Below are 22,769 nucleotides of genomic sequence, written 5' to 3'. Positions count from 1 at the left end.
TACAGTTGCACAATGATCATGTTCTTTCTGTCCACAAGTGTGTCCCAGTTTCCTCGTTTTGTAAGGACCAGGGTCCTGTTGGAGCTTAGGCTAGTGACGTCACTTTAATTTGAGTACCTCTGTAAAGACCCTATCTCCAAATCCAGTCATGTTCTGAGGTCCTGGGCGCTAAGATTTCCTTCTGTCATTAAACATGAAGTGGGAGGGGGACACAACTCAGCCCTTAGCATATGGCGACAGTCCACTCAGGCAGGTAGGTCCCCACATCCTTGGAGAAAACGGGGTCCTGGTCAGAGCTGGGCCCAAGGCCCCTCACCCAGTTTCTGGCTTTGGTGTCCTGAGGGCCCAAGGAGCCCCGGCAGAATGGGATAGTCACCCGGGGTGCAGACTTTTGGGTGGTTTTTGGGGGCAGGAAACCGAGAGAGGGAAAGGCTAGGGCCCAGCTGGGAGGCTGGACCAGGGCCATCTTTGGAAAAGGGGCCTGGAGGTTCCCGAGGCCGGGGCAGGGGCAGATGGAGCAGGACCCGGAGGCCCTGAGACTGAGGCCCTCTGTGTCCCCCAGGTGTTCCTCTGGGAGCAGCAGCGACTGGCCGGGCGACTGCCCCGGGGAGGCGCTGGGGACCCCGTGCTGCTTCCCCTGGCCCAGGGCGGTCACCGGCCCCTGTCCAGGGCTCAGTCGTCCCCAGCCGCACCCGCCTCACTGCCAACCCCGGAGCCTCCCAGCCAGGCCCGTGTCCTGCCCAGCTCAGAGACCCCCACCAGGACCCTGCCCTTCACCACAGGTAAGGCCCGGCTTAGAGGGCAGGAGGAAGGGGCTGGGGGCACACAGGGTCAGGGCACAAGTCCACGTCTGTCTCATGGGTCGCTTGGGGCATTTTTGGAGGCCACAGAGCACTTTCTCAGTCTTGATGAGATCCCCAGTGTCCATGGAGCTGACGGAGCTGGTGATGGTTCTCATGTTGCAGCTGGGGAGACCCAGGCTCGGGAAATCGAAAGGGACGGGCTCATGGTGACGCAGCGAGCTGGCCGTCAGGCCAGGCTGAGGATTCAGGTCCCCTGACAACCGGTTTAGGCCTTTCACAAAGGATGTTTATTATTAATACTCTGCTTGTGAAAAGAACACAAAGGCATGTTAGAAAGCTTGAGAAAGACAGAAAAGCGTAAGAATGGAATAAAAATTACCAGCCAATATCCCACTCCCCAGAGGCAATCACTCATAAATGCCGTCAGATTTCAGGCCAGTCTTCATTCCAGCCACCTGTACAAGTGCCTAAATGGCGTACCCACGACGTTTTGTGGCTACGTTTTGTACCCAGCTTGCTTTATTCAGTTTGTACATCGTGAACACTTTGTGATATAATTAATCTTTTCAAATGAGATTTTGTGGCATGTCATCCCAGGCTTTTATGTTCATGTAAAGATTTCCTCTTGCTGGAGCAGTTAGGCGGTTACTCCTTTTTCCTTGTTTGAATTTCCTTGAACATACATTGTCCCTCCTCCTGGGATTGTTTCCCAAGGGTCACTCTCAAGGAGAGGTGACCCCAGGTCAAATGGTGTGAGCATTTTGAGGATCCCCGATGTCCTGAAATGTGCTGAAAGTGACTTCCCGCTGACACCATGCAGAGCCCTCGTCGGGGCGTCCCACGGGTCAGGCCAAAACAGTCACTTCCCCAAAATTGCATCTGTCCTGTCACATGGCCCTGTGTCACCATGGGCTTCCCAGCTCCCAGTTTGGGGGCACCTATTTGAATCATGACATCCAGTGTGAGCCCCCAACAGCAGGCCTCCCTTGGGCTCTGAGCGCTTGAGGTCACAGTCATGGGGCCACATCAGGGGCGGGGGGTCAGTGAGTTGGGAAGGCTGCGGCCGTGAGGCAGTTGTGTTGGCTGGGGTGGTGTGGTGTGGGGGTGAGGTGTCTGAGGCTGCTTGGGTGAGCAGCGCGGGGGGGTGGGGGGTCCCAAGGGGCAGGGTGGGGCATGCGGAACTCTTGGGGGGGGTGTCCTCCCTGGCTGCATGTGGGTGCTCTGTCTGCAGTCAATGGCCCGGGGTGGTGGGGGTGCTGGGGTGGGGACTCCCAGGGTCCCAGCCCTGACCCTGGCTCCCAATAGGGCTAGTTTATGACTCGGTAATGCTGAAGCACCAGTGCTCCTGTGGGGACAACAGCAGGCATCCGGAGCACGCAGGCCGCATCCAAAGCATCTGGTCCCGGCTGCTGGAGCGGGGGCTCCGGAGCCAGTGTGAGGTGAGGGGGCAGCGTGGGGGGCTGCGGGGTGGAGGCGGTATGGGTCATGGAGGGGAAGGGGGTAGGAAGCCCTGCAGAAGGTGAGGCACCGGCCGGATGGTGGGAATGGCGGGGCGATGGCTGAGCAGTGGCTCAGGAGCTCTGTGGGCCCTTCCTCAGTCTCTCCGGGGCCGGAAGGCCTCCCTGGAGGAGCTGCAGTCTGTGCACTCCGAGCGCCACGTGCTCCTCTATGGCACCAACCCGCTCAGCCGCCTCAAACTGGACAATGGGAAGCTGGCAGGTAGGGGCCCGATGGTACCTGGGGCCCCCAGATCTCCCCCGGCTCACCCAGCCCATGCATCCCCTGTGCTCTTGTCCTCCCTCTGCCCGTCCCTCCAGGGCCCTGGACACCTCCTCACTGCCCACAGCCCCTCTGTGGCCCACGTCCACCCCATCCTGCCCACCCAGCCCACCCTCTTCTAGGGCCTCTCTGCTCCCGGCCCAGCCGGAGGCTGAGTGGGCTCAGCTCACACGCCTGGGCCTTTCCCGCAGGGCTCCTGGCACAGCGGATGTTTGTGATGCTGCCCTGTGGTGGGGTTGGGGTAAGTGTGCCCAGGTTTTGCTGTGCTTGGCCACGGGCTCTCAGAGCTCCTCCCTCCCATTCTCCCAGGCCCAGCACTGTCCTGTAGTGCCCCCCAGATGGGTAGGAGCCCCTGGGGGCGGGCGTGCCCTCCCGGGTGTGGCGCCCCCCATGCCTCACACTTAGGGGGCGTTTGGTAGATGTTGAGGAGGCTCCAAGAGCAGAACCGAGCCTAGAGCTTGGGGGCATCTCCCTTCCTGAGACCCTGTGGTGGGGACTGGCTTCTCCACGCTGCCTCCAGGCAGCTTTGCCTCCCCGAGTGGACTTCCAGGAAGAGTGGAGCGGCCTGACCTGGGGCTTTGGTGTTGGGGGGGGGGTCCTCCGCTGTCCTTGGTGACCCAGGCACGTCTCTCCTACATCCCGGCTTTCCCTGCTCCCCCTCACCCTGCCCGGGGACTCCTGTCTCCTGGCAGTGCTCTCCTGCCCAGAAAAGGCCCCTGCGGCTGTTTGCCCGCTGGGCATGGGGAGGCAGGGACGGAGGCCCAGTCCTGGAGGGGGAGTGGAAGCTGTAGCTGGGGGGCGGGTTGGGAGCCGGTCAGCACCCTGCTCACAACTTCCCATTTCTTGCCACTTTCTGATTTTTCCAACTGTTGTTGCTTCTGTTTTCTCCTCCCTCCTCTCCCTCTCTGTCTCTGTCTCTCTCTCTTTCTCCAGCCTCTTGAGACTCTCTCTGCCTTCCTCGCCTCTCTCGGTCCGCCTCGCCCTCCCCATCTCCCCATCACGGCCCCCGGCCCCTCCCTAGCCTTGAGGCCCAGGGACTGGGTTTGGGGGGCCTCCCAGCCTGGGCTAGGGGCCCCGAGTGGAAGACAGTGGTGCAGACGGCCCCTCAAGCTCCGACCGTCCTGAGGGCCTGAGCAGAGTCAGCTGGGGCTTAAAACCCCCTCCAGGCCCAAACCCCAAGTCCCGCCCAGGTAACGCCATGCCCCCTCCTCTGACCGGGGAGGCAGGCGCGATGCTGCCGGCAGAGTGCTGGCCAGATGCGGGCTGGTGATGTGGACAGAAGCTGGGAAGGAGCAGTCGTGCTGGGATTGGGGGACACGGGAGGCCTTGCCTTTGGGCGGTGGGGCACTGGGGTCCTGGCCACGGGGTGGGCCCTGCCCCACGGGCCTGGCTCCCGAGGGAGGCCTTGGATGATGCGGGCCCTGACTCTGGCCCCGCAGGTGGACACCGACACCATCTGGAATGAGCTGCACTCCTCCAACGCGGCCCGCTGGGCGGCAGGCAGCGTCACCGACCTCGCCTTCAAAGTGGCCTCCCGGGAGCTCAAGGTAGGGGGTTCAAGTGACCGGTGGGCAAGCCACGGAGGAAGGAGCAGTTGGATGGGGCCGCCGGGAGGCCAGACCAGCATCCAGCATTGCCTTCCTCTTGGCCATCATCCCAGGGTTTCGCTAGGGAAATTGAGCGCTCTGGGGCCCAAGATGCCATCTGAACCCTAGGCTCATGTTACTTGCTGGGGGATCAAGCACGGTGCCGCTGGCCCTCAGAGAGACAGGGTCACGATCACCCAGGATCGGTTAACCCAGACCCACTGTGCGACCGAGAACAAGGCGCAGGGCCTCTCAGGGGGCCCATGCGTGGGCAGAGAGAGAGGTTCTTTCTGGTGCTGAGGTTTTACAAACTGGGTTGGCACCCGCGCTTGTTTGCTCTGGGCTGGACATCTTAGGGGGGCTTGTGCCGAGCCCCCCACCATTTAGGAGCTCAGAGCCCAAGCCAAGGCTCCACTGTCTACAGCCAGGCAACTCTGCACGTGTTTAACCTGTCTAAGCTGCAGATTTCTCCTGTCTGTAACCAGAAATAACAATGGTGTTTATCTTATGAAGATGCTGTGAAGATTAGATAATCTTTACCTCAGACAGTTGTGAGGATGAAATCTGGCGTTTATCAGTGCGTAGCACAGTGCCAGGCACATAGGTTTTGCCCAACAAATAAGAGCTGTTGTTCTTTCAAAGTGATAAGAGCCCGGACCCACCGGGGTGGGAGGTTCGCAGAGGCCCGGAGGTCAGCATGGGGACCGTTGATTTCCAGCCTGGTCGCAGTTGGTCATCCTGGCAGCTGCCACCCTGTGGTCCCTTCTCGGGGGAGGAGCCTGGGGCTGGGGGAGCAGGTTCGTGGAGGTGGGGGTCAGAGGGCTGGCTGTTTGCTTGACAAGTGTTCTTTCTGTTTCCAGAACGGTTTTGCTGTGGTTCGGCCCCCAGGACACCACGCAGACCATTCCACAGCCATGTAAGGCCTGACGGAGGCCTGGGTGGGCCGAGGTGGGCCGGGCCGGGGGCAGGGAGAGGGGGAGGCAGGAGGGATCGGTCTGGCACGACCTCTCTCTTCTCTTCTCAGGGGCTTCTGCTTCTTCAACTCGGTGGCCATCGCCTGCCGGCAGCTGCAGCAACAAGGCAAAGCCGGCAAGATCCTCATTGTGGACTGGGTAGGTCTTGGTTCCCGGCCCCTTCAGGCCTGAGAACCTGTGGAATGAGCCCCGGACTCGGTCGTCATGTCCTGCCGAGTCCCGCGGTAGCCCCCCCCCACCGAGACTCAGTGTCCCCTGTGTCAGATGCAGCTGAGGGGAAGGGCCACATCGCAGGGCCACTGGGAGGCCCAGAGGAGATGGTATGAGGGAGGCCTCAGCCATAACTGCTCCCACAAGGGAGGAGCCTTTTTTTTTTTTTTTTTTTTTGTCTTTCGTCTCTTTAGGGCTGCACCCGCCGCATGTGGAGGTTCCATGCTAGGGGTCTAATCGGAGCTACAGCTGGCCGACCTACACCACAGCCACAGCAACATGGGATCCAAGCCGCGTCTGCAAACCACACCACAGCTCAGGGCAATGCTGGATCCTTAACCCACTGAGCGAGGCCAGGGATCGAACCCACGGATGGAACCGAATCAGATTCGTTTCTGCTGCGCCATAATGGGAATTCCAGGGAGGAGCCATTTGAATGGTGTCTTTGGCCTCTCTGGGCTTCTTTCTGCAGACCTGACCGTTTCTGCATTTCCCCGGCAGGTAGTGACAGTCATAAGAGTAGATAACACCAGTATATCCCGCTAATCGCGTCTGCACACTGACCCCTTCCCGCCTCTAACTAAGACCTGGTTTACAGATGAGGGCAGTGAGCACAGGGAGGTTGGGTTAGGGAACCTGCACATAGCCGCACACCTGAGGCCCGTGACTGCACCTTGAGTCAGGGCCCCTGAGCTCTGGAGCAAGGGCGTCTAACCGCTTTGCACAGACACCCGCTGATGGGACGGCCCTGTGCGGAATGGAGAGTGCGGGAACGTTCCACACTCAGGGCCACGCTCGGTCCAAGTGGAGGGCCGCCGCGCTGGGCCTCAGGGCCTGCCCGTCCCTCTGTGACGGAGCGTGGCCTGGGAGCACCCGCACTGCTCCTTGGCCTTGGGCAGGACGCGCAGCGAAGGTTCCTGACGTGGAAGCCGGCCTCTTCCCTCTCCTGCCGCTCATCCTCCCCCAACACATCCTCCCAAGGGGCCGGCCTGCCCTGGGCACACCTGCTCCCGGTCAGGGTCTCGCGGTATCGCCACCCCCACCCAGCCTGTTATAGACGCGTCTGGGCCCACATGGAGAGACCGAGGCTCAGAGAGGGTGGCGGGTCACTCCGCAGTTTAGCTCTGGGAGCCCCTGCGTCCTCACCCCCAGTCCAGGCCCCTGACCCTCAGAAGGGTCAGCAAGCTCGAAACCTTTCCGTCCCGCCCGGTCTCCACCCCTCTGCTTTCAGACCGGCCCTAACCCACTGCCCGTGTCCCCGCACAGGACGTTCACCACGGCAATGGCACCCAGCAGACCTTCTACCAGGACCCCAGTGTGCTCTACATCTCCCTTCATCGCCATGACGATGGCAACTTCTTCCCGGGCAGCGGGGCTGTGGATGAGGTAACCCCACCTTCTGGCCCCACTGACTCTCCCGGGCTCTTCCTCTGTCACGACCAGCTGTGCCAGCCCGGGCAGAGCGTCGCGCCTCTCTGATCCTCAGTGTCTCCATCTGGAGGTGAAGAGGCTGGTCTCGCAGCACAGACCTCCTGGGATTCCTCTGCCGGGACTCCGCTCTCCTCACGTCTCTCGTGCCTCCTCTTCCCCAGGTGGGAGCTGGCAGCGGTGAGGGCTTCAATGTCAACGTGGCCTGGGCTGGAGGTCTGGACCCCCCAATGGGGGATCCCGAATACCTGGCTGCCTTCAGGTCAGTGCTCTGGGAGCCCAGCAAGGCCACCCTCTCCTGCCCCCTTTCCCAACAGTGCCAGGTGGGAGGTGATCAGGTGGCTTGTCAGCCTGACCTCATCCAACTCCTGGACGTGATCGGCCAGCCCCAGAGTGGGCCTGTGGACCGAGACAAAGGGAAAGGCACTGTTACCCTGGCCTCTACGGCCTCCTGTCCCTGCGGGAAGAAGGGACCACGGGAGGAAAAGGTCGAAGGGTGCTTTGTAACGTCACGCATTCCCGAGAGCCCGTGCTGAACTGAGTCGGGGGAGATGGGCAGGCTAGAGTGAGCAGAGCCGTCACAGTCAGTCAAAGAAAGCTGCCTGGAGGAGGTGGGCTTTGTGCAGGGGATGAGAAACTTAAATGGTGAAGAAAGAAGGAAAGCGAGCCGGGGGTGTCGGGGGATGTCCCTGGCAGGCGAATTGCTTAGGAAGAGCCATTCCAGAAGAGGGGCTTTGGGCTCTCCTCGGGAGCCCCTTACGTCTTTGATTCTGGGGGTCCTGTGCTCCATTTAGAAAAAGAAAAAGAGAACCCTGGACGTAGTTCTCCAAATACTTTTCTGGAGTATTCTCCATGAGGGCTAAAGCTGTGGGTGCCCTGGGTTGGGGTTCCTGGCATCTGTGTGCCCAGAGCCCAGGGCCTTGAAGGACCCTAAAGTGAACCCTAGAGCTGGGGAAGGGATGGAGCGAGGCAGAGGATGGGAGTGGATCTGGTGGCCCAGGACCTCCAGAGGGTCTGTTGCCCTGGTCAGCCCTCAGGTGGCGAGCGGTGAGGTTTGGCCAGCTCAGCCCTAAGTGGATGGCAGCTAAGTGCAGAGCGTTTCCGGTCCCTGAGGCTCAGTGCCCTGCCCCTTCCCCGCGGCCCTGCCCACTGTACCCCCCCACAACACACATGCCCATGCCTCTGTCATTTCCTTGGGTGCTCCATCCTTGGCTTCTTCCCGCCTCTTGCCAGTTAAGAGCCCCAGGTAGCTGAGCCCTCAGGCTGTGCTAGGGCCAGGGGTGGCCAGCCAAGGTCCAGGAAGTCAGAGGAGAGTGGCTGTCCTGGAGTCCTAAGAGCAGTAACATTGGTGGCAGAGGGCTGGCACCAGGCAGGGCCCTTGGCCTCTTCCCCCCGGCTGCCCTGCACAGCGTGGCGAGCACCCCGCTCCTCACACCTCCATCACACAGGACGGTCGTGATGCCCATCGCCCGAGAGTTCTCTCCGGACCTGGTCCTCGTGTCCGCGGGCTTTGATGCTGCCGAGGGCCACCCGCCCCCGCTGGGTGGCTACCATGTCTCCGCCAAATGTAAGGAGGGCCCAGCCCAGGGGGCGGTAGAGGGAATGAAGGCGGGGCCGGGAGGGGCGGCACTGCCCCCGTGAAGGGGCAGGCGGCAGTGGCCAGCAGAGCGCCACGAGTGTGAGGAGGACTGGGGTTTGCAGCCCCCCCAGAATTCGCAGGGCTCCCAGCCTAGCACAGCCCAGGAGGGTTCGCTGCGGGAGGCCTGCATCACACCCTGGGGACGGAAGTCCCGTGGACAGGACACCCCTTCCCGGCTGTGTCCTTCCTGGGCCGGGCTGGCAGCCTGTCCTGAGGCAGGACGAGGAGGAGCTGTGTTCTCAGAAGGGAGGAAGCCCGCTCGGAGCCCACTCGGCCTCCTGGGCCGGGAGGACAGCCTGGAATATGGGGTGTCTTAGTGAAGAAGACACGGGCTAGAGTCCTCCATGCCCCGGGTTCAAGCCCCGCCTCTTACTCGTTGCCCTTAACTTCTCCGCGCCTTCGGTGAGGCGCACGCACAGGATTTACAGGGATTCCATGTGAAAGCACTTGGGAAAGTAGAGATTTATGCATCGGAGTCATTCTTTCTAGGGGAGGAACCAAGCGGGGAAACAGCAGGGGTAGGGAGGGTGCCCCCCTCCTCCACCCCGTCCCCTCCTAATCCTCCTCCACACCCGCATCTAGGTTTTGGCTACATGACGCAGCAGCTGATGAGCTTGGCGGGAGGTGCGGTGGTGCTGGCCTTGGAGGGCGGCCATGACCTCACAGCCATCTGTGACGCCTCCGAGGCCTGTGTGGCTGCTCTTCTAGGCAACAAGGTGAGGTGCCGGTCCCCCATCTGGGCACCTGGGGGGAGGGAGTCCAGCTCTCCTTGGACCGCCCCAAGGAGCAGGCCGCTGGGGCACCTCCCCGAGGCCTCACAGATGGGGTGGGGTCAGGGTGGCAGGTCCCCGAACGAGGAGAACCAAGTGGACATCTCTTCCCCAGATGAGGTGAGGTCTAGGACCAGCATCTCCTGCCCCAGGCAGGGCCAAGAGCACATGCCTATTGTGCCAGGAAAGCCAGGTCCCTGGGTGGGAGGGAGCTGGCTGGGGAGGCGGGTCCCCTGGAGACGCGTGGCCAATGTGCTGCCTTCTGCCACAGGTGGATCCCCTCTCAGAAGAAGGCTGGAAACAGAAACCCAACCTCAACGCCATCCGCTCCCTGGAAGCTGTGATCCGGGTGCACAGTGAGTGTGGGCAGAGGACGCCGCTGATCCCAGACTCGGGAGAAACTCAGGGGTCTGCTCCCCCAGTGACCAGGGCCCCAGGTCTTCCAGCGCCAGCCAGGCAGAGGGCTCTGCTGCGGGCTTCCCAGAAAGTTCCCTGCGGTCATGGGGGGCAGCCCCACCCGTGAGAGGATACTCCGGAAACCCTCTAGATGCACCCGGGGGGGGGGAGACCAGCAGACAGTGGCTCCTCCACACAGGACTGGTCTCCCGTCTCCAGCCGCTGCGCCAGGCCAGGGCCCTGCCTCCAGTAGCACTCTGGCTTGTGTACCGGAAGTGCTGGTGCCCACCTTGACCCTCCATCCTGGCCGCAGGAGGCCTGCAGGCTTTGGGGGCTGGGTCTTAGAATCCCCCACATCTGGAGAGCCCTTTACATGTCCACCTTCAGCTCAGCATCTATGGAGCACAGGATGTAAAGACCCATGATCTATGCCAGGAGTCCAAAAATGAACAAAATTGATTTCCCCCGACTCAGTGGGGGGCTGGACATGACAGTGAACTTGCTGCTGGTCCTTGATACGGAGCCCTCACCCTGGGCCGGGCTCTGGGCGGGGTGTGTTCCATGGACATGACCTCTCACAACGTAGGCGGGCTGGTCATGTCCGCGGTCAGGGGGCACCCAGGGCGGGTGAGCGGCTTGCCGATGGCCACGCAGAGCAGCCGTGGTGTTGGGCAGCTCTCCTGGCACCGAGTCCTTCCCGCCTCCCACACCCCTGTCCTGTGGGCCGAGCCGAGCGCTGAGCAGGGGCTGCATGAGTGGGACCCTGGGCTCCAGGAGGCTCGGGTTGGGGCTCCATGAGGTCACTGTGACACGGACTCTATCTAGGGGAAAGGAGGCCCTACTGGTGCTGTCAGGAACCCTGTACCCATGGGGGTGGGTCAGCGGCAGCCTCTTAGCCAGAGGCCTGGGGGAGTGGCTCGGACCTCGGCAAGGGCCCTTCACAGTGACCCTGAATCCGTCATCCTGTCCGGGCAGCGGGGGCCAAGTCAGAGAGGGCGTTGTGTTGAGGGTGGAGGCAGGGGAGAGGTGACCCCATATTGAGGACACGCCTGCTTGTCCCCCAAGCCTTTCTGACATGGTTTCTCACCTAGGTGAATACTGGGGCTGCATGCAGCACCTGGCCTCCTGTCCAGACTCCTGGGTACCCAGGGTGCCAGGGGCCGACGCAGAGGAAGTGGAGGCAGTGACTGCACTGGCATCCCTCTCCGTGGGCATCCTGGCTGAAGAGCGGTAATGCCAGAGCCCCGGCTGACACCCCCTCTGCCCGGACCCCAGATCCCAGCACAGCCACCCCAGCCTTCTTAGGCTTCCCGGGCCGAGGCCCTTCGTGCAGCCCCTGGCCCTCCAGCTTCTCCACCCTTATCGCTCCCCCAGGACCTCAGTGCAGCTGGTGGAGGAGGAAGAACCCATGAATCTCTAAGGCTTCAGAACGGATCTGCCGCCAGCCTCGCCCTGCCCTGCCCTTCGGACCTGGTTCTCCTCTAGCCTCTGGCAAGAGTTCCCGCTCCCCGCTCCCGGGGTCTTCAGAGATCCTTCGGGCAGGTAGTCGGGGCCAGAGAACGGCCCCTTGACGGTCACCCCAAGGAGCCTGAGAAGGCCCCTGGGTCTAGGAGAGGGACCAAAGAGGACCCTGCGAGGAGGCAGGCTGGGGACCAGCCGGGCCCCAGTAGGGCCCTCCCCAAAGCAGAGCCTACCCTCTGGGGGTTCAGGCCCCGGGCTGGGCCCCATTCCTCAGGACCGCGCAGAGGAGGACTGGCCCAGCCGGGCCCCCCATAACCACTATTCTCGGCTCTATAGACCCCGGACTTTGCACACAGCCCCAGGCTCCACACAGAAATGTGAACTTGGCCTCAGCCAGAGTGGCCCTTCCTGGGCTCTGGGGGGAGGCGGGTTGGGGGCGGGAGCCGGGGAGTCCCATATCCCTGAGTGCAGGGGGAGTCCCCCCTCTCACCTGCTTCCTCAGATGACTCTGGAAGCTTCCTCCCCACCGCTGGGCAGAGAGACAAAGTTCCTTCCGAGAGCAGCCACGGGTGGGCCCCCCATCTGGTCCCTGCCCCGACCAGAGGCCACCCGTGTCAACCATCTCAGCCCCCTGGTAGAGCAGACAGGCGCTCTCGGAGTTCTGCGCTTCCTGATCCAATGGTGCCAAACCCTTCATCTCCCCTCAGAAGCACCCAGGGCTCCTCACTCACCGCCCCCCCCTCCACGAGCCTGCCTTCTGGCGTCTCCCCCACCCCGGCTGCCTCCTGCCCTACATAGGACTAGCTTGGCTGAGGGGAAAGGGGGTGGGAGAATGGATGGGTGGCACAGGGGAGGGGATGCTGCCCTGGCACCGTCTTCGAGGCTTCTGGGGTCCAGGCCTGGGGCCAAGAAGGAAAGTATTTGTGTGTGAGAGAGTGAGAGAGTGTGTGTGTGTGTGCACGCGCGTGTGTCTTCCCCAGGACCACCATACCCTGTGTATGTATGCATGTTTTTGTAAAAAAGAAAAAAAAGAAAAGAAAAAAAATCTGAACAATAAATGTTTTATTTGCTTTAAAGGTGCATGTGAAAGGACCTCTGGGGAATGAGGGGTGGGCAGTGGGCCTGCAGCCACACAGTACAGCCTGGGCCCCATCTGATGTCCAGGAGAAGGGAGCGGGTTGGGCTGGGGAGAGCTGCCCCCCAGCTCTTTGGCCTTGTGCGGCAGCTGCCTTGCAGAAAGAGTCTGTTCTGAACACACCCTGGCTGCCCCGCCTGCCCCATGAAGAAGAGGCAGCAGCTCTGCCCCTGCTGGGGGCGGGGGATCCGGACACCTGCGGACCCAGCTCTCTAAGGCCTCTTCCTAGTCATGAATCATTCCTACTTGGGTTCACCTCCTGGGGCCTCTGTTTATCAGTTAAAGGCTCCAGAACCTGTTAGGTTCCTTCCTGCTCTAATGTACCATGACTCCTGAAGGATCTTCAGAGCCTATTAAAAGGAGGTGGGGCGGCAGGCCTGGGCAGGCTCACCCAGTGTAAGCAGAAGAAGCTGCCAGGGCTGCCCGTGCCTGTCTTTATGGTTCCAAGGCAGCCAGCCTTCTTCAGCCTGCAGGAGCAGGAGCCTTGTTACCTCCGACTGGCCCCACGCCCTCACAGCCTGGAGGACATGAAGGGAAGCGGGTTCATCCCCTTCCTGTCTGGCCTGGCCCCTGGGGTGACTAGCACTGGATCCCACAGGCATGACTGAGGCTGTGCCCAGGGGCGGCGTCGCCCCAGCTGGGGTGGGGGGTCCTGAGGGAGCTGGAGGGGGAGAGCTGGGCTGTGGGTTCCCCCTTGCCGGTGGCACCAGAGCATGTGGGCTCCTCTGAGCTAAGGAAATGGCTTCAATGGCTTCATGGACAATGGGAGACCCACCGACCCACCCTTCCTGCCCACTCGCCCCACAAGAAAGCACCAGAGGCTTGGCTGATAGAAATGGCCGCTGTTATTTCTGCTAAAGTGACAGTGACACAGATAAGGCAAAGAGCTGAGGGGCAGGACACATCGGGTGGGGAAGGGGTAAACCGTGCAAAATGGCAACCGAAGATAAAAAGATGTGGCCCCTTCCCTCCCGAGTTAGGTGAGCCCTTGGGCCAGTGTGTAGGCAGTTAAGCAGGTTTTGTCCTCTAGAAGGGAGGTTTTAAAAGGTGCTTAAGTGAAGGGCAGTGGGCAGGGGCAGGAGCTGGGAGGTGTCGCGGGGCCGGGGGTCATCTGGGCGTTGATGAGGGACAGGCGTGAGAAGGCCAGGGGGGCACGCAGGGCTGGAGGCGCTGGGCCCTTCCCGAAAGCCCTTCCGGGGGCAGAAGCACCTTCCCCAAGACCCTCAGTCTGGCCTCGTTCAGGGTGTCCCACTCTGGGGCGTGCGGTGAGGCAAGGATAGCTCTAGCGCTCTCTTGGGAACCAGCGCTGCGTGGAACAGGGTGGGAAGAGGGACACCGAACTCTCCCCTCAAGTCCCCAGGCCTTGGGAAAAGAGCCAAATGTCACCATCCCTGGGACCAAGGAGTTCAGCTACTGCCCCTTCGGGGACAACAGGATGGGGGTGCTGGGGTAGGGCGTCGAGAAGGCGCTGCCAGGGATCTCTTATTGACTTGACCTCCCCTCTTATTGACTTGGCCACCCCTGGTTCAGGGAGAGCACCCAGGGCAGCAGGGACCAAACCGCTGGCCTCCGGGCACAGGTCAAGGCCCCACTGCCCTACCCCTTGACCGCTGCCCTGGCCCTGCTTACAAAGATTACCCACCGAGGGCAAAGAAAACATCCACTTGGAAAGGTCTAAAGCTGTCCACCCGCCAGGCTGACGAGCAACATGGCAGGACCCCTCCCCATGGCACCCAGGGTTCCCCCAAAGGGGACCCTGTCTTCCAGGGAGGCAGACGTCCTCCTGCTGTGTATTTTCTGCCCTGGTTCTGGGGCTCCCAGGGGGTGGGGCAGGCCCACCCGGTGTCTCAGAGGCTGAGTCCAGGTCCTGAGGACCGCCGGGGTGCAGAGACCTCATCCCTTGGGTCAGAAATCGCTGAGGATGCTGATGTCGGCAAAGTCAGCCCGGTAGCGGTGGGCGTAGAGGCTAAGTAGGAAGGCCCACTTGAAGGAAATGAAGCTCCAGACACAGGAGAGGTAGTAGCTGTTGGGGTCTGTGATGCCTGCAGGGAAGAGGAATCCAACCATGACTCAAGAGGACTTTGCCCTTGCCCTTGACCCTGGCCACCATGCCTCAAGCCCAGGGCCCCTCTACCCCACAACCTCTAACAGAGGCTGAACCCAATCCAATGGAGAGATTCGGTGTGAGAGAGGTCTCAGAGCATTCAGAGTTTGCAGGCAGGAGGCAGTGGGGATAGGGAAGTTTAGGGCTAGCTGACCACATATCGTCTAGTTTCGTGCCATTTACCCTAGGCCACTTCCAACGTGCTTCAGCATCAGCGGGCAGGAAGGACCTTTGGCTACTTGCGGATTGCGGCCACCAGGGTGCGCTCCTGTCCCAGGACTGAGCTAAAAGGTCCTGCTAAGGACACACTCCGGCCTGTCCATGCATTTCACTGACCCCTTCCAACTCCTGGACGGGTCTATTCTCCCCACCTTTTCTTTTCTTTTCTTTTCTTTTTTTTTAAGTCTTTATTTATTTATTTATTTTTTGCTATTTCTTGGGCCGCTTCCGTGGCATATGGAGATTCCTAGGCTAGGGGTCTAATCGGAGCGGTAGCCACCAGTCTACGCCAGAGCCACAGCAACGTGGGATCCGAGCCGCGTCTGCAACCTACACCACAGCTCACGGCAACGCCGGATCGTTAACCCACTGAGCAAGGGCAGGGACCGAACCCGCAACCTCATGGTTCCTAGTCGGATTCGTTAACCACTGCGCCACGATGGGAACTCCTTTTTTTTCTTTTTTAAAAACTTATTTATTTATTGGGGAGGTGCTACACCCGCGGCATATGAAGGTTCCCAGGCTAGGAATCAAGTCAGAGCTATAGCCACAGGCCTACACCACAGCCAAAGCAATGCCAGACCGGAGCTGCGTCTGCGACCTACACCCTAGCTCACAGCAACGCCATACCCTTAACCCACTGAGCGAGGCCAGGGATCGAACCTGCGTCCTCATGGATGCTAGTCGGGTTCATTACCACTGAGCCACAACGGGAACTCCCCTTCTCCCCACTTTAACAATGAGAAAACCCAGGCACAGGGAGGATGGGTGAACTGTCTGGTCTCTCAGATGGAATCATTGCAACCAGGAGCAGAAGCTGGGGTCCGCGTGCTCCGCCACTGGGGCCCTCCACCCTACCCATCTCCTCATCCCCACCCCAACCCCCCACCCTCGGGCCCCTTACTCTGGTGTCCGGTGATGGCCAGCGCCAGGAAGGTGCAGAAGGTGGCGATGGAGATGGCAGAGAAGAGGACTCCCACAAAGAAGAAGCCGCGCAGCCCCTTGAGCCACGTCCTCCAGTAATCCTGCATGTACATCACGTGTGTCACCAGGACCCACAGCGCCAGCACACCTGCCGGGACAGACGGCTCAGCCAGCGCCCCTCTCCCCTCACCCGCCGACCCCCAGGGCCCTGGAGTCCCCGCAGGACCAACTGCGGCATAACAACACTAAGTCGACGCCGGCCATCTCACTCTCCCTACAGAGTGCAGTTTTCAGGAGGCTACGTGGCCGGTGGTACCGTGAGAATGTGAGCAAAAGCAGCTGAGGCAACCTAGCTGCCTTCTTATTAAGCCAGACACTAAAGGGACTGGCAAAAATGCAAAACCATGCCATTCGCCCTAATTTTTTTGTTTTGGAAAATCAGACTATTCCTCCCCCCAAAAAATGTTACTTATGTTAAGACAGTGTTATTTTAAATATTACTTTTAAATGCTTACAAACGCTCAGTTTTCATTTCTAGTACAGTACACATGGCTGGATATAATCCACATAAATAGGATTTCTTTGGGGTTTTACCACTTTTCAAGAGTATAAAGAGGGCCTGAAGTCAGCAAGTTTGAGGACCCCTGCAGCTCGGCCCGCTTTCTGGGGACTCCCCATTACCCACCCTGGGTGCCACCCACATGGGAGGCGTTCCTCCCACCCGGACGCTGCTGCTCCGCCTGGCCTTCAGGGCCACCACCTCAGTCGCAAGGGCCGGGGCCTGGCTCTCGGGCAGTGGGGCTCTCCCCAAACTCCATGTATCAGTTTTATGGGATGAGAAGGCCCAGCAGTGAAACCCCCAGGGCCACCCAGTGCCCAGGTGGCCTTCTTCTCGCTCTTGGCCAGACTCCCTGTTACGAACTCGCTTGCTGAAAGGGCAGGCCAGATGCCCCCCACCAGTCCTGGACCTGCCCTCTGCGAAGCCAGCTGCCACTCAGCCAACACAATGAGTGCCCTCAGTGCCATGCTGTGCCTGCCGCTGCAGCCCAAAGAGTGGAGCAAATACCACTTTCCTTGGCAAGGGTCCGGGGCAGGGCCGCAGGGTCGGGCAGGCGAGGGACGAGGAATGGGGTGTCCTGCTGGGTCCTGGGAGTCAGGAGGCCTTTCAGAAGGGGTACCTGCACTACCTGTGTGCAGGCGGGCACATGTGCACAGGAAGGGTGGGCATGTGGCTGGGCAAAGTGTCAGCTCTGGCAAGAGAGAGAAGGAAGGGAAGCTGACAGGGAGGTCGTGGTGGGAGAGGGCTTTGACGGAATCATGACTGTCTTTTTTTTTTTTTTTGCTTTTTCAGGCCTCTGGCACACGGAAGTTTCCGGGCTAGGGGTTGAATCGGAGCTGTAACTGCCCGTCTACACTACAGCCACAGCAACTCGGGATCCAAGTCACATCTGCAGCCTACACCATAGCTCAGGGCAATGCCGGATCCTTAACCCACTGAGCAGGGCCAGGGATCGAACTTGCATCCTCATGGATGCTAGTGGGGTTCTTCACCCGCTGAGCCACAGTGGGAACTCCCTGCATCATGACATTTGACTTCTTAGGCTGAGTGGTAAGAACAAGGGAGTTTGTTAAATTGTCTATCCTTTTCTACATGCCTGAAATATTTCATGATATTTTGTTTTTACTTGGGACCAAAAAACAAGGTGGGGCGGGGGGTCGGTTGCGGGGCCTGTCATCACAGAGCACTGCTCTGGCTGCCAGCTCAGAAGCTGCCACAATTCAGGCAGCCTGGCAAGGGGTAGAAAACCACGAGACTGACAGCCAGGAAGCCTGGGCCTGGCACCGCTGTGCGGCTCGTGACTCTCAGAGCCCCACTGACTCTACATCTGAAAGTGAGGGAGCCCAAAGGTCCCACCAGCCGGGAAACGTGGCGGCCCCCGGGCTTCCCCCCTAGAGAGGAGTCAGCCCCGCCAACACCCGCAGCTTCCCTTCCCAGGCCCTTGGGCCCACAGCCTCCCAGCTCTGCCCCTGCCTGCCCCCGGCCTTCCTTAGGGGGTGGGGCCTGGAACGTGGGCCCCTGCAGCCCTGAGATCGGGGTGAGCCGGCACCAGCATGCCTCCACGCCTGCTCCGGCAGGAAGCGGGAGCAGGCCAGAGGTGGACAGAACCACTCTGTGGCTTCCGCTTACGTCTTCCGTAATCGGGATGGATGCTGGCCACCCTTCCCAGAAGTCTTTCCCAATCCTCTCGCGTGCATCCTAAGTGTTCGCTGGGGGAGCTGCTGGGTTTCTTAAAGGGCCCTAAGAAGGAGGCAGACGGTCACTGGGTGCGTTCGAGGACCTGTCAGATGGGCACTCTTGCGACTGCTCCTCTTGCCCTCTGTCGCCTCACCATGCCACAGAGGGGCTGAAATAGGTGGCTCTCAGATCCTTTACCCCTCAAAGATTCTGGAAGCCAGCTTAGAAGAAAAATAAGGAGGTCAGAGCAATTCCCTCATGACTCAGCAATTTCTGGGTCAGGAAAGGCTGAAATAGGGGCCCGTGGAGATACCCTCCCTTCATCCACTGGCCATGTCCCGTTGGTGCCTCCAAAACGCTCCCAGACACCCCCAGACCCGAAAGGGCTGAGCAGGAGGAAGAGGAAGACGATGAGTTGGGGTGTCCCAGGTCCCAGGATGTCAGTTAATAAGTAGGCACAACCCGGCCTACCTCTCACTTCCCCTGCACACAGGCCTCGCCTCCAGATAAACACAGGCCACATCTGGAAGCAGACCCGTCCCCGCCCAAACAGGCTCCTGCCACTGTCCTTGGAAGAGGGACCTCCCCCAACCTCAACAAGGTGGTCAATGAAGAAGCAAGAGTCCCCCGTGGGTCCCTCCCCCACCTCAGCCCTGCTCCCTTCCCTGGGACCCCTGGACTCCAGGAAGCCTGGTCTGCACAATTCGGGGCAGAATGGACATGTTTCTAGGCCCACCGGCCTGCATGTCCAATCTCACTTCTTGCCCCACTCCACCTGCTTCAAGAACCAGGGCCTGCTTGGCCCGGTTCAGGGCAAGGCAGGTGCACAGTTGCTTAGTGAAAGTACCTCCCTTGCAGAGGCTGGATGGAGGTGAGGAGCCCAGGGGAGCTCACAGGGAAATGCAGACAAGCTGGCCCCTGGGCCTGGGCCCCACTCTGTTCCCACACCCCTGCCCTACACCCCCTGCCCACCAGCCCTGCTCACAGCTCCCTGGGAAGAACACAGACCCAGTCAGACTCCCAGGAAACACCTGACTATTCTTATTCCCTTTCCTTGGTCCGGCCGACCCAGAGCAAGCCTGCAACTCCCCAGGGATCCCACAGCAAAATCATCGTTTCTGCCTCTCCTCCAAGCCACTTCTTCCTGGACCCCCAGCGGGATGGGAGAGAGTGTGTCTCCACTCATGAACGTGCTTCCCAGGGCTCCAGGGCTGACCCTGTGCCAGAAGCCAGCACCCCCCGCCAGCAGCCCCGCCTGGCACACAGGGGAAGGCGCCTGCTGGGGCTACCCTCTGGTGACTCGGCAGTTTCTGAAAAATGCCAAGTCAGAATTGGGGTGCTTACAAGTCAGTAAATCCGCTGATGCCTCACCCTCAAAAGAGGAAGAGGCTGACTAGCTGCAGACTGTCTCAGCACCCACGCGCGGTGGAAAGGGCATGTGGCCCTGGCCTGGCCATCCCTCCCCCCGCCCGCCACACGGCCACGGCCACGACCATGGCCACGACTACCACGGTCACCGGGCAGCTTTGGCTCTGCGATGGTGGTCAAAGGCCGACAGTTTGGGAGGTGCCAGGACTCTGCCCAAGCTGGTTGCTGCCCTAGCACCTCTCCCTGCTGGCAGCTCCACAGCTGGCCTTGCCTCAGAAGTCGAGGGAGGGAGGGGGCAGGGTTCGGGTCAGAGGGAAACCCTGGGACTCTCCAGAGATGCGCCCCAAGAGGCAGCTGCAAGATGGGCGACTCAGAGAGAGGCCATTACAGCTGTAACATCCAGACCTGAATGCAAGTCTCAGACATCACCCCATCCCTGGCATCGCTCCCATTCTTACAGACAGGGAAACTGAGGCCCACGAGGCAGCATGGTGCCCGCGGCCACACGGCTCGGTGAGGCTCACTCCACCAGGCCAGACTCCAACACACCCAGCTCTGATCCCAGGGGCAGCCCTCCCTCCTCGCCCCCAGCCAGGCCAACCTCATCTCAGGTCTCCTCAGGGCCTCGCCTGAAGAGTTACCACCTTCCCCAGGGGAAAGCAGCAGCGCCGCCCGACAGGAAACAGAAAAACATTGCAAGGGCCAGAGAACCACCAGGAACACGGAAGGGTGGGGGGTGCAGAGGGGAAAGGGCAGACGTGGCCAGGCTGCCCCCTGGAAGGACGGGAACTCACAGGTGGTGGGGCATCTAGGCAGGTACAGAGCAGCCCAGCGGGGTGCCTGCCCACACTTCCTCAGAGACCCCCACAGGGCACTGCTTGGTATCGTTGGGCCTGTGTTTACCTATGCCCCTCCTGTAAGGCAGAAACCTCACCTCCAGTCCTTCTCTACCCAGGGATGGCACGCAGTAAACTCGGGGGCAATGAGCAAATCTAGTTATTTTTAGTTAGTCCGTGTAGGGCTCTTTTGGCAGAGGAGTTTCGTTATGGAATAAGAGAGCCTCCTTCAAAGTATTATCTTTACATGCATTTTTTTCCCAGAGTGCTTTTCCCACACTTATTTGATGTAGCACCCTAACTCTGGGGAAGCTGTTTATTTACACTAAGCCTCAGTTTATGCCTTACCTGTAAAATGGACACAATAAGAATGCCTATTTCATAGGCCTCATGTAAGGGTTAAAAGAGAAGGTGGAAGCCGTTTGCGTAACCTAGTGCCTGACACATAGAAAGCATTTTTAAAAATACGTTAGCAGGTAGAAATAACGTTTTGCCTTCACACAGAGAGGGTTAATAACACACCCAAAGGTGCACAGCGAGCAAGCAGTGTGTTGCTGAGCCTGGGACCTCCACCAGCGCACTGACATTCTTAACTCCAGGACATGCCTCCCCTGCCCTTCTTGAGGCACAGAAAGCTTTGTTGGCCGGGTGTAGCAGATCTTGGCCCAGGACCGCAGCAGAACGGTGGCAAAGAGACACCACTGTTGTCTGAAGACAATGTCCAGTTTCCATCAGATCCCTAGCGCAGTCCTCGGGCTGCGTCCGCTGAGGACTCTGCTGGGGGTGGGCTCCACCCTGGAAGGAGGGAGGTGGGCTTCTCCGGGAACCCCCCCAGCCCTCCTTTCCACTTAGCAGCTTCTCAGCCCTCACCTAGTCCTCGGGGCAGGGGCGCTTGAGGGGCAGGGATCCCCCAGAGCAAGTGTGTGTTTGTGTGTGTGTGAGAGATCTTTACACCTGGTCGCGCGAAAAGGGTGGCAAGAAGAGCCGGCGCGCAGGAAGGACGCTGTCATCGGACCCCGGGTGGAGGGCGGTCCGGCTAACCCAGGGGCGGCGGGGCTGGTGCCAACGGCAGAGACCGCACCTCTGCGCCCGGGGCCTCGGGTCTCCGAGGTCTCCGGAAGATGCCCAGGAGTCCGGGCCCGCCCGGGGCCTGCGCTGCCCACGGCCCGTTTTGGGTAAACACCCCACCCGCTCCCGGGGGAAGCGCCGCCCGCGAGGGGCTTCTCGGAGCACCCGCCCGCGCCTCCCCGCAGCCGCGCGCCCGAGCCGCCGGAGCCGGGAGCCGGCGTCCCCCGCGCCCAAGGGGTACCTGCGAGCCCCCCCATGGCCGCGGTCCCCGGCTGTTTGTAGACCACCGTCCAGACGAGGAAGATGGAGAAGCCGGCCACGGAGCTGAGGCCGGAGTAGGCGGCGCGGAGGCCGAGCTGCAGGCGGGAGGGGGCCATGGGGCCGCGGGCGCCGGGCGCGGAGAGCGAGCGCCGCCGATGGTCACAGGTGCAGGGCCCGGAGCGGGAGCCGGGAGCCGGGAGCCGGGAGCCCAGCCGGAGCCGCGCGCCGCCCGCGCTCCGCCCCCGGCCCGCCCCCCTCGCGGCCCGCACAGCGCCCTCCGCGGCCGGAGGCCGTCCGCGCCCGGAACCACAGCCGCCAGCGCGTCCGGGCCGTGGCCTTGCGTCCTCAGGCCCCTGAAGGTTTGGGGATGCCGCCGAGGAAGGCAGGTTCCGGGGCTCGTCCTCTGAGCTCCCAGATCAGGATATTTGGGCCTCGGCGTTTCTACAAACCAACTGCAGTGCCTCCTTTGAACGTTTCTCTCTCAATAGGAGGCACGTTCTCGCCGAAGTTTTCCGAGGTAAATTTCTTGTTAAAAAGTCAATATATGAAAATTAAGGAATATGAACGTACGCAGTGAGTATGAGTCCTGCCGCCTCTATCCATCAAGTGCCCGCTTCCAGCGTGAAGCGATTCTCCGAAGAGTCTTCTCATGGAACCCCTGGCCATCACCTTCTAACCTCCAACATCCCACTCTCACGGGCAGCTCCCCTCTCCTTTCACCTTCCCAAGTCCATCGCCCACCCCCAGTCTACCAAGTATCCCTCCCATCAGAGTCATACAATTCTAGGGTAGTAACGAATCTATAGCAGTTGTACCCTGAGCTCCCACTGAGGGCCCAGCCTCACCCTGGGAGCCAGCTGGGAAATTCAAAACAAAACAAAACACACAGGCCTCAAGCTTATCTAGAGGAGGCTCAAAATAAGTAGCCAGTACCTCTTGTGTTTATTTCCTTTTGCATCTGTAACACATTACTACAGATCTGGTGGCTCCAAAGAGCACATTTATTATCTTACAGTTCTATAAGTCAGGTGTCCAAAAATGGAAATCAGTAGGCTAAAATCAAGGGGAGATGGGTCTTCCTTTTGGAGGCACAAGGGGAAAATCTGTTTCCTTGCCTTTTCCGGCTTCTAGAGCCACCAACATCCCTTAACTCCTGAATGTCTTTCTTCATCTTTAAGGCCCGCAATCACATCCCTCCGACCTCTGCTTCTGTTTGCTTCTTTTTTTTTTTTTTTTTGTCTTTTTGTTGTTGCTATTTCTTGGGCCGATCCCGCGGCATATGGAGGTTCCCAGGCTAGGGGTTGAATGGGAGCTGTAGCCACTGGCCTACACCACAGCCACAGCAACGCCGGATCCGAGCCACGTCTGCAACCTACACCACAGCTCACGGCAACGCCAGATCCTTAACCCACTGAGCAAGGGCAGGGACCGAACCCGCAACCTTATGGTTCCTAGTCGGATTCGTTAACCACTGTGCCACGACGGGAACTCCTGTTTGCTTCTGTTATTACATCTCCTTCACGCTTGCGAACTCTGCTGCCTCCTTCTTTTCCCTTGTAAGGACCCTTGTGA

At 60.3% G+C, this 22,769-nt stretch overlaps 2 protein-coding genes across 51 annotated transcripts in view; one reads left to right on the top strand and one right to left on the bottom strand.

Annotated features, from left to right (window-relative positions):
• Window positions 1-12,122, top strand: part of HDAC7 (histone deacetylase 7) — a 36,170-nt gene extending 24,048 nt beyond the window's left edge. For 45 of the 50 annotated variants that reach the window (XM_085025197.1, XM_085025210.1, XM_085025191.1 and 42 more), the window contains 14 exons: window positions 563-782; window positions 2,109-2,242; window positions 2,402-2,522; window positions 2,774-2,823; window positions 4,022-4,129; window positions 5,029-5,084; window positions 5,193-5,280; window positions 6,619-6,738; window positions 6,945-7,042; window positions 8,229-8,347; window positions 9,002-9,135; window positions 9,461-9,545; window positions 10,677-10,815; window positions 10,960-12,122. In XM_085025197.1, coding sequence (XP_084881323.1) covers window positions 563-782; window positions 2,109-2,242; window positions 2,402-2,522; window positions 2,774-2,823; window positions 4,022-4,129; window positions 5,029-5,084; window positions 5,193-5,280; window positions 6,619-6,738; window positions 6,945-7,042; window positions 8,229-8,347; window positions 9,002-9,135; window positions 9,461-9,545; window positions 10,677-10,815; window positions 10,960-11,005 — 1,518 coding nt within the window. In that variant the 3' untranslated portion in view covers window positions 11,006-12,122. Of the gene's footprint in view, window positions 1-562; window positions 783-2,108; window positions 2,243-2,401; window positions 2,523-2,773; window positions 2,824-3,515; window positions 4,130-5,028; window positions 5,085-5,192; window positions 5,281-6,618; window positions 6,739-6,944; window positions 7,043-8,228; window positions 8,348-9,001; window positions 9,136-9,460; window positions 9,546-10,676; window positions 10,816-10,959 lie in introns of all 50 variants that reach the window. The other 5 variants (XR_014845490.1, XR_014845489.1, XR_014845488.1 and 2 more) reach the window with 2 other exon arrangements.
• SLC48A1 (solute carrier family 48 member 1) lies at window positions 12,094-21,385 on the bottom strand. The gene is made up of 3 exons (XM_021092605.2): window positions 21,178-21,385; window positions 15,409-15,576; window positions 12,094-14,223 (listed from the first exon to the last, which is right to left on the bottom strand). The coding sequence occupies exons 1-3, from the start codon at window positions 21,311-21,313 to the stop codon at window positions 14,087-14,089; spliced, it is 441 nt and encodes a 146-aa protein (XP_020948264.1). The 5' UTR covers window positions 21,314-21,385; the 3' UTR covers window positions 12,094-14,086.
• Window positions 21,386-22,769: the final 1,384 nt, after the last annotated feature.

This window comes from Sus scrofa, chromosome 5, assembly GCF_054392235.1.
Source record: "Sus scrofa isolate SSC_HxYL_T2T_F1_AM1 chromosome 5, Sscrofa_HxYL_maternal_Yorkshire_Landrace_v2.0, whole genome shotgun sequence".
NCBI lineage: Eukaryota > Metazoa > Chordata > Mammalia > Artiodactyla > Suidae > Sus > Sus scrofa.
Note: the sequence above shows the minus strand (reverse complement) of the source record. Positions and strands in the feature narration are given on the sequence as shown.

What these genes read in the sequence shown, in the direction of transcription:
- SLC48A1 (XM_021092605.2), bottom strand. Translation starts at nt 21,313, where the DNA reads ATGGCCCCCTCCCGCCTGCAGCTCGGCCTCCGCGCCGCCTACTCCGGC. An exon ending in GGCCATGGGGGGGCTCGCAG is followed by an intron (nt 15,577 to 21,177) that starts GTACCCCTTGGG and finishes CTGTCCCGGCAG; the next exon opens with GTGTGCTGGCGCTGTGGGTC. An exon ending in GGCCATCACCGGACACCAGA is followed by an intron (nt 14,224 to 15,408) that starts GTAAGGGGCCCG and finishes TCTTCCCTGCAG; the next exon opens with GCATCACAGACCCCAACAGC.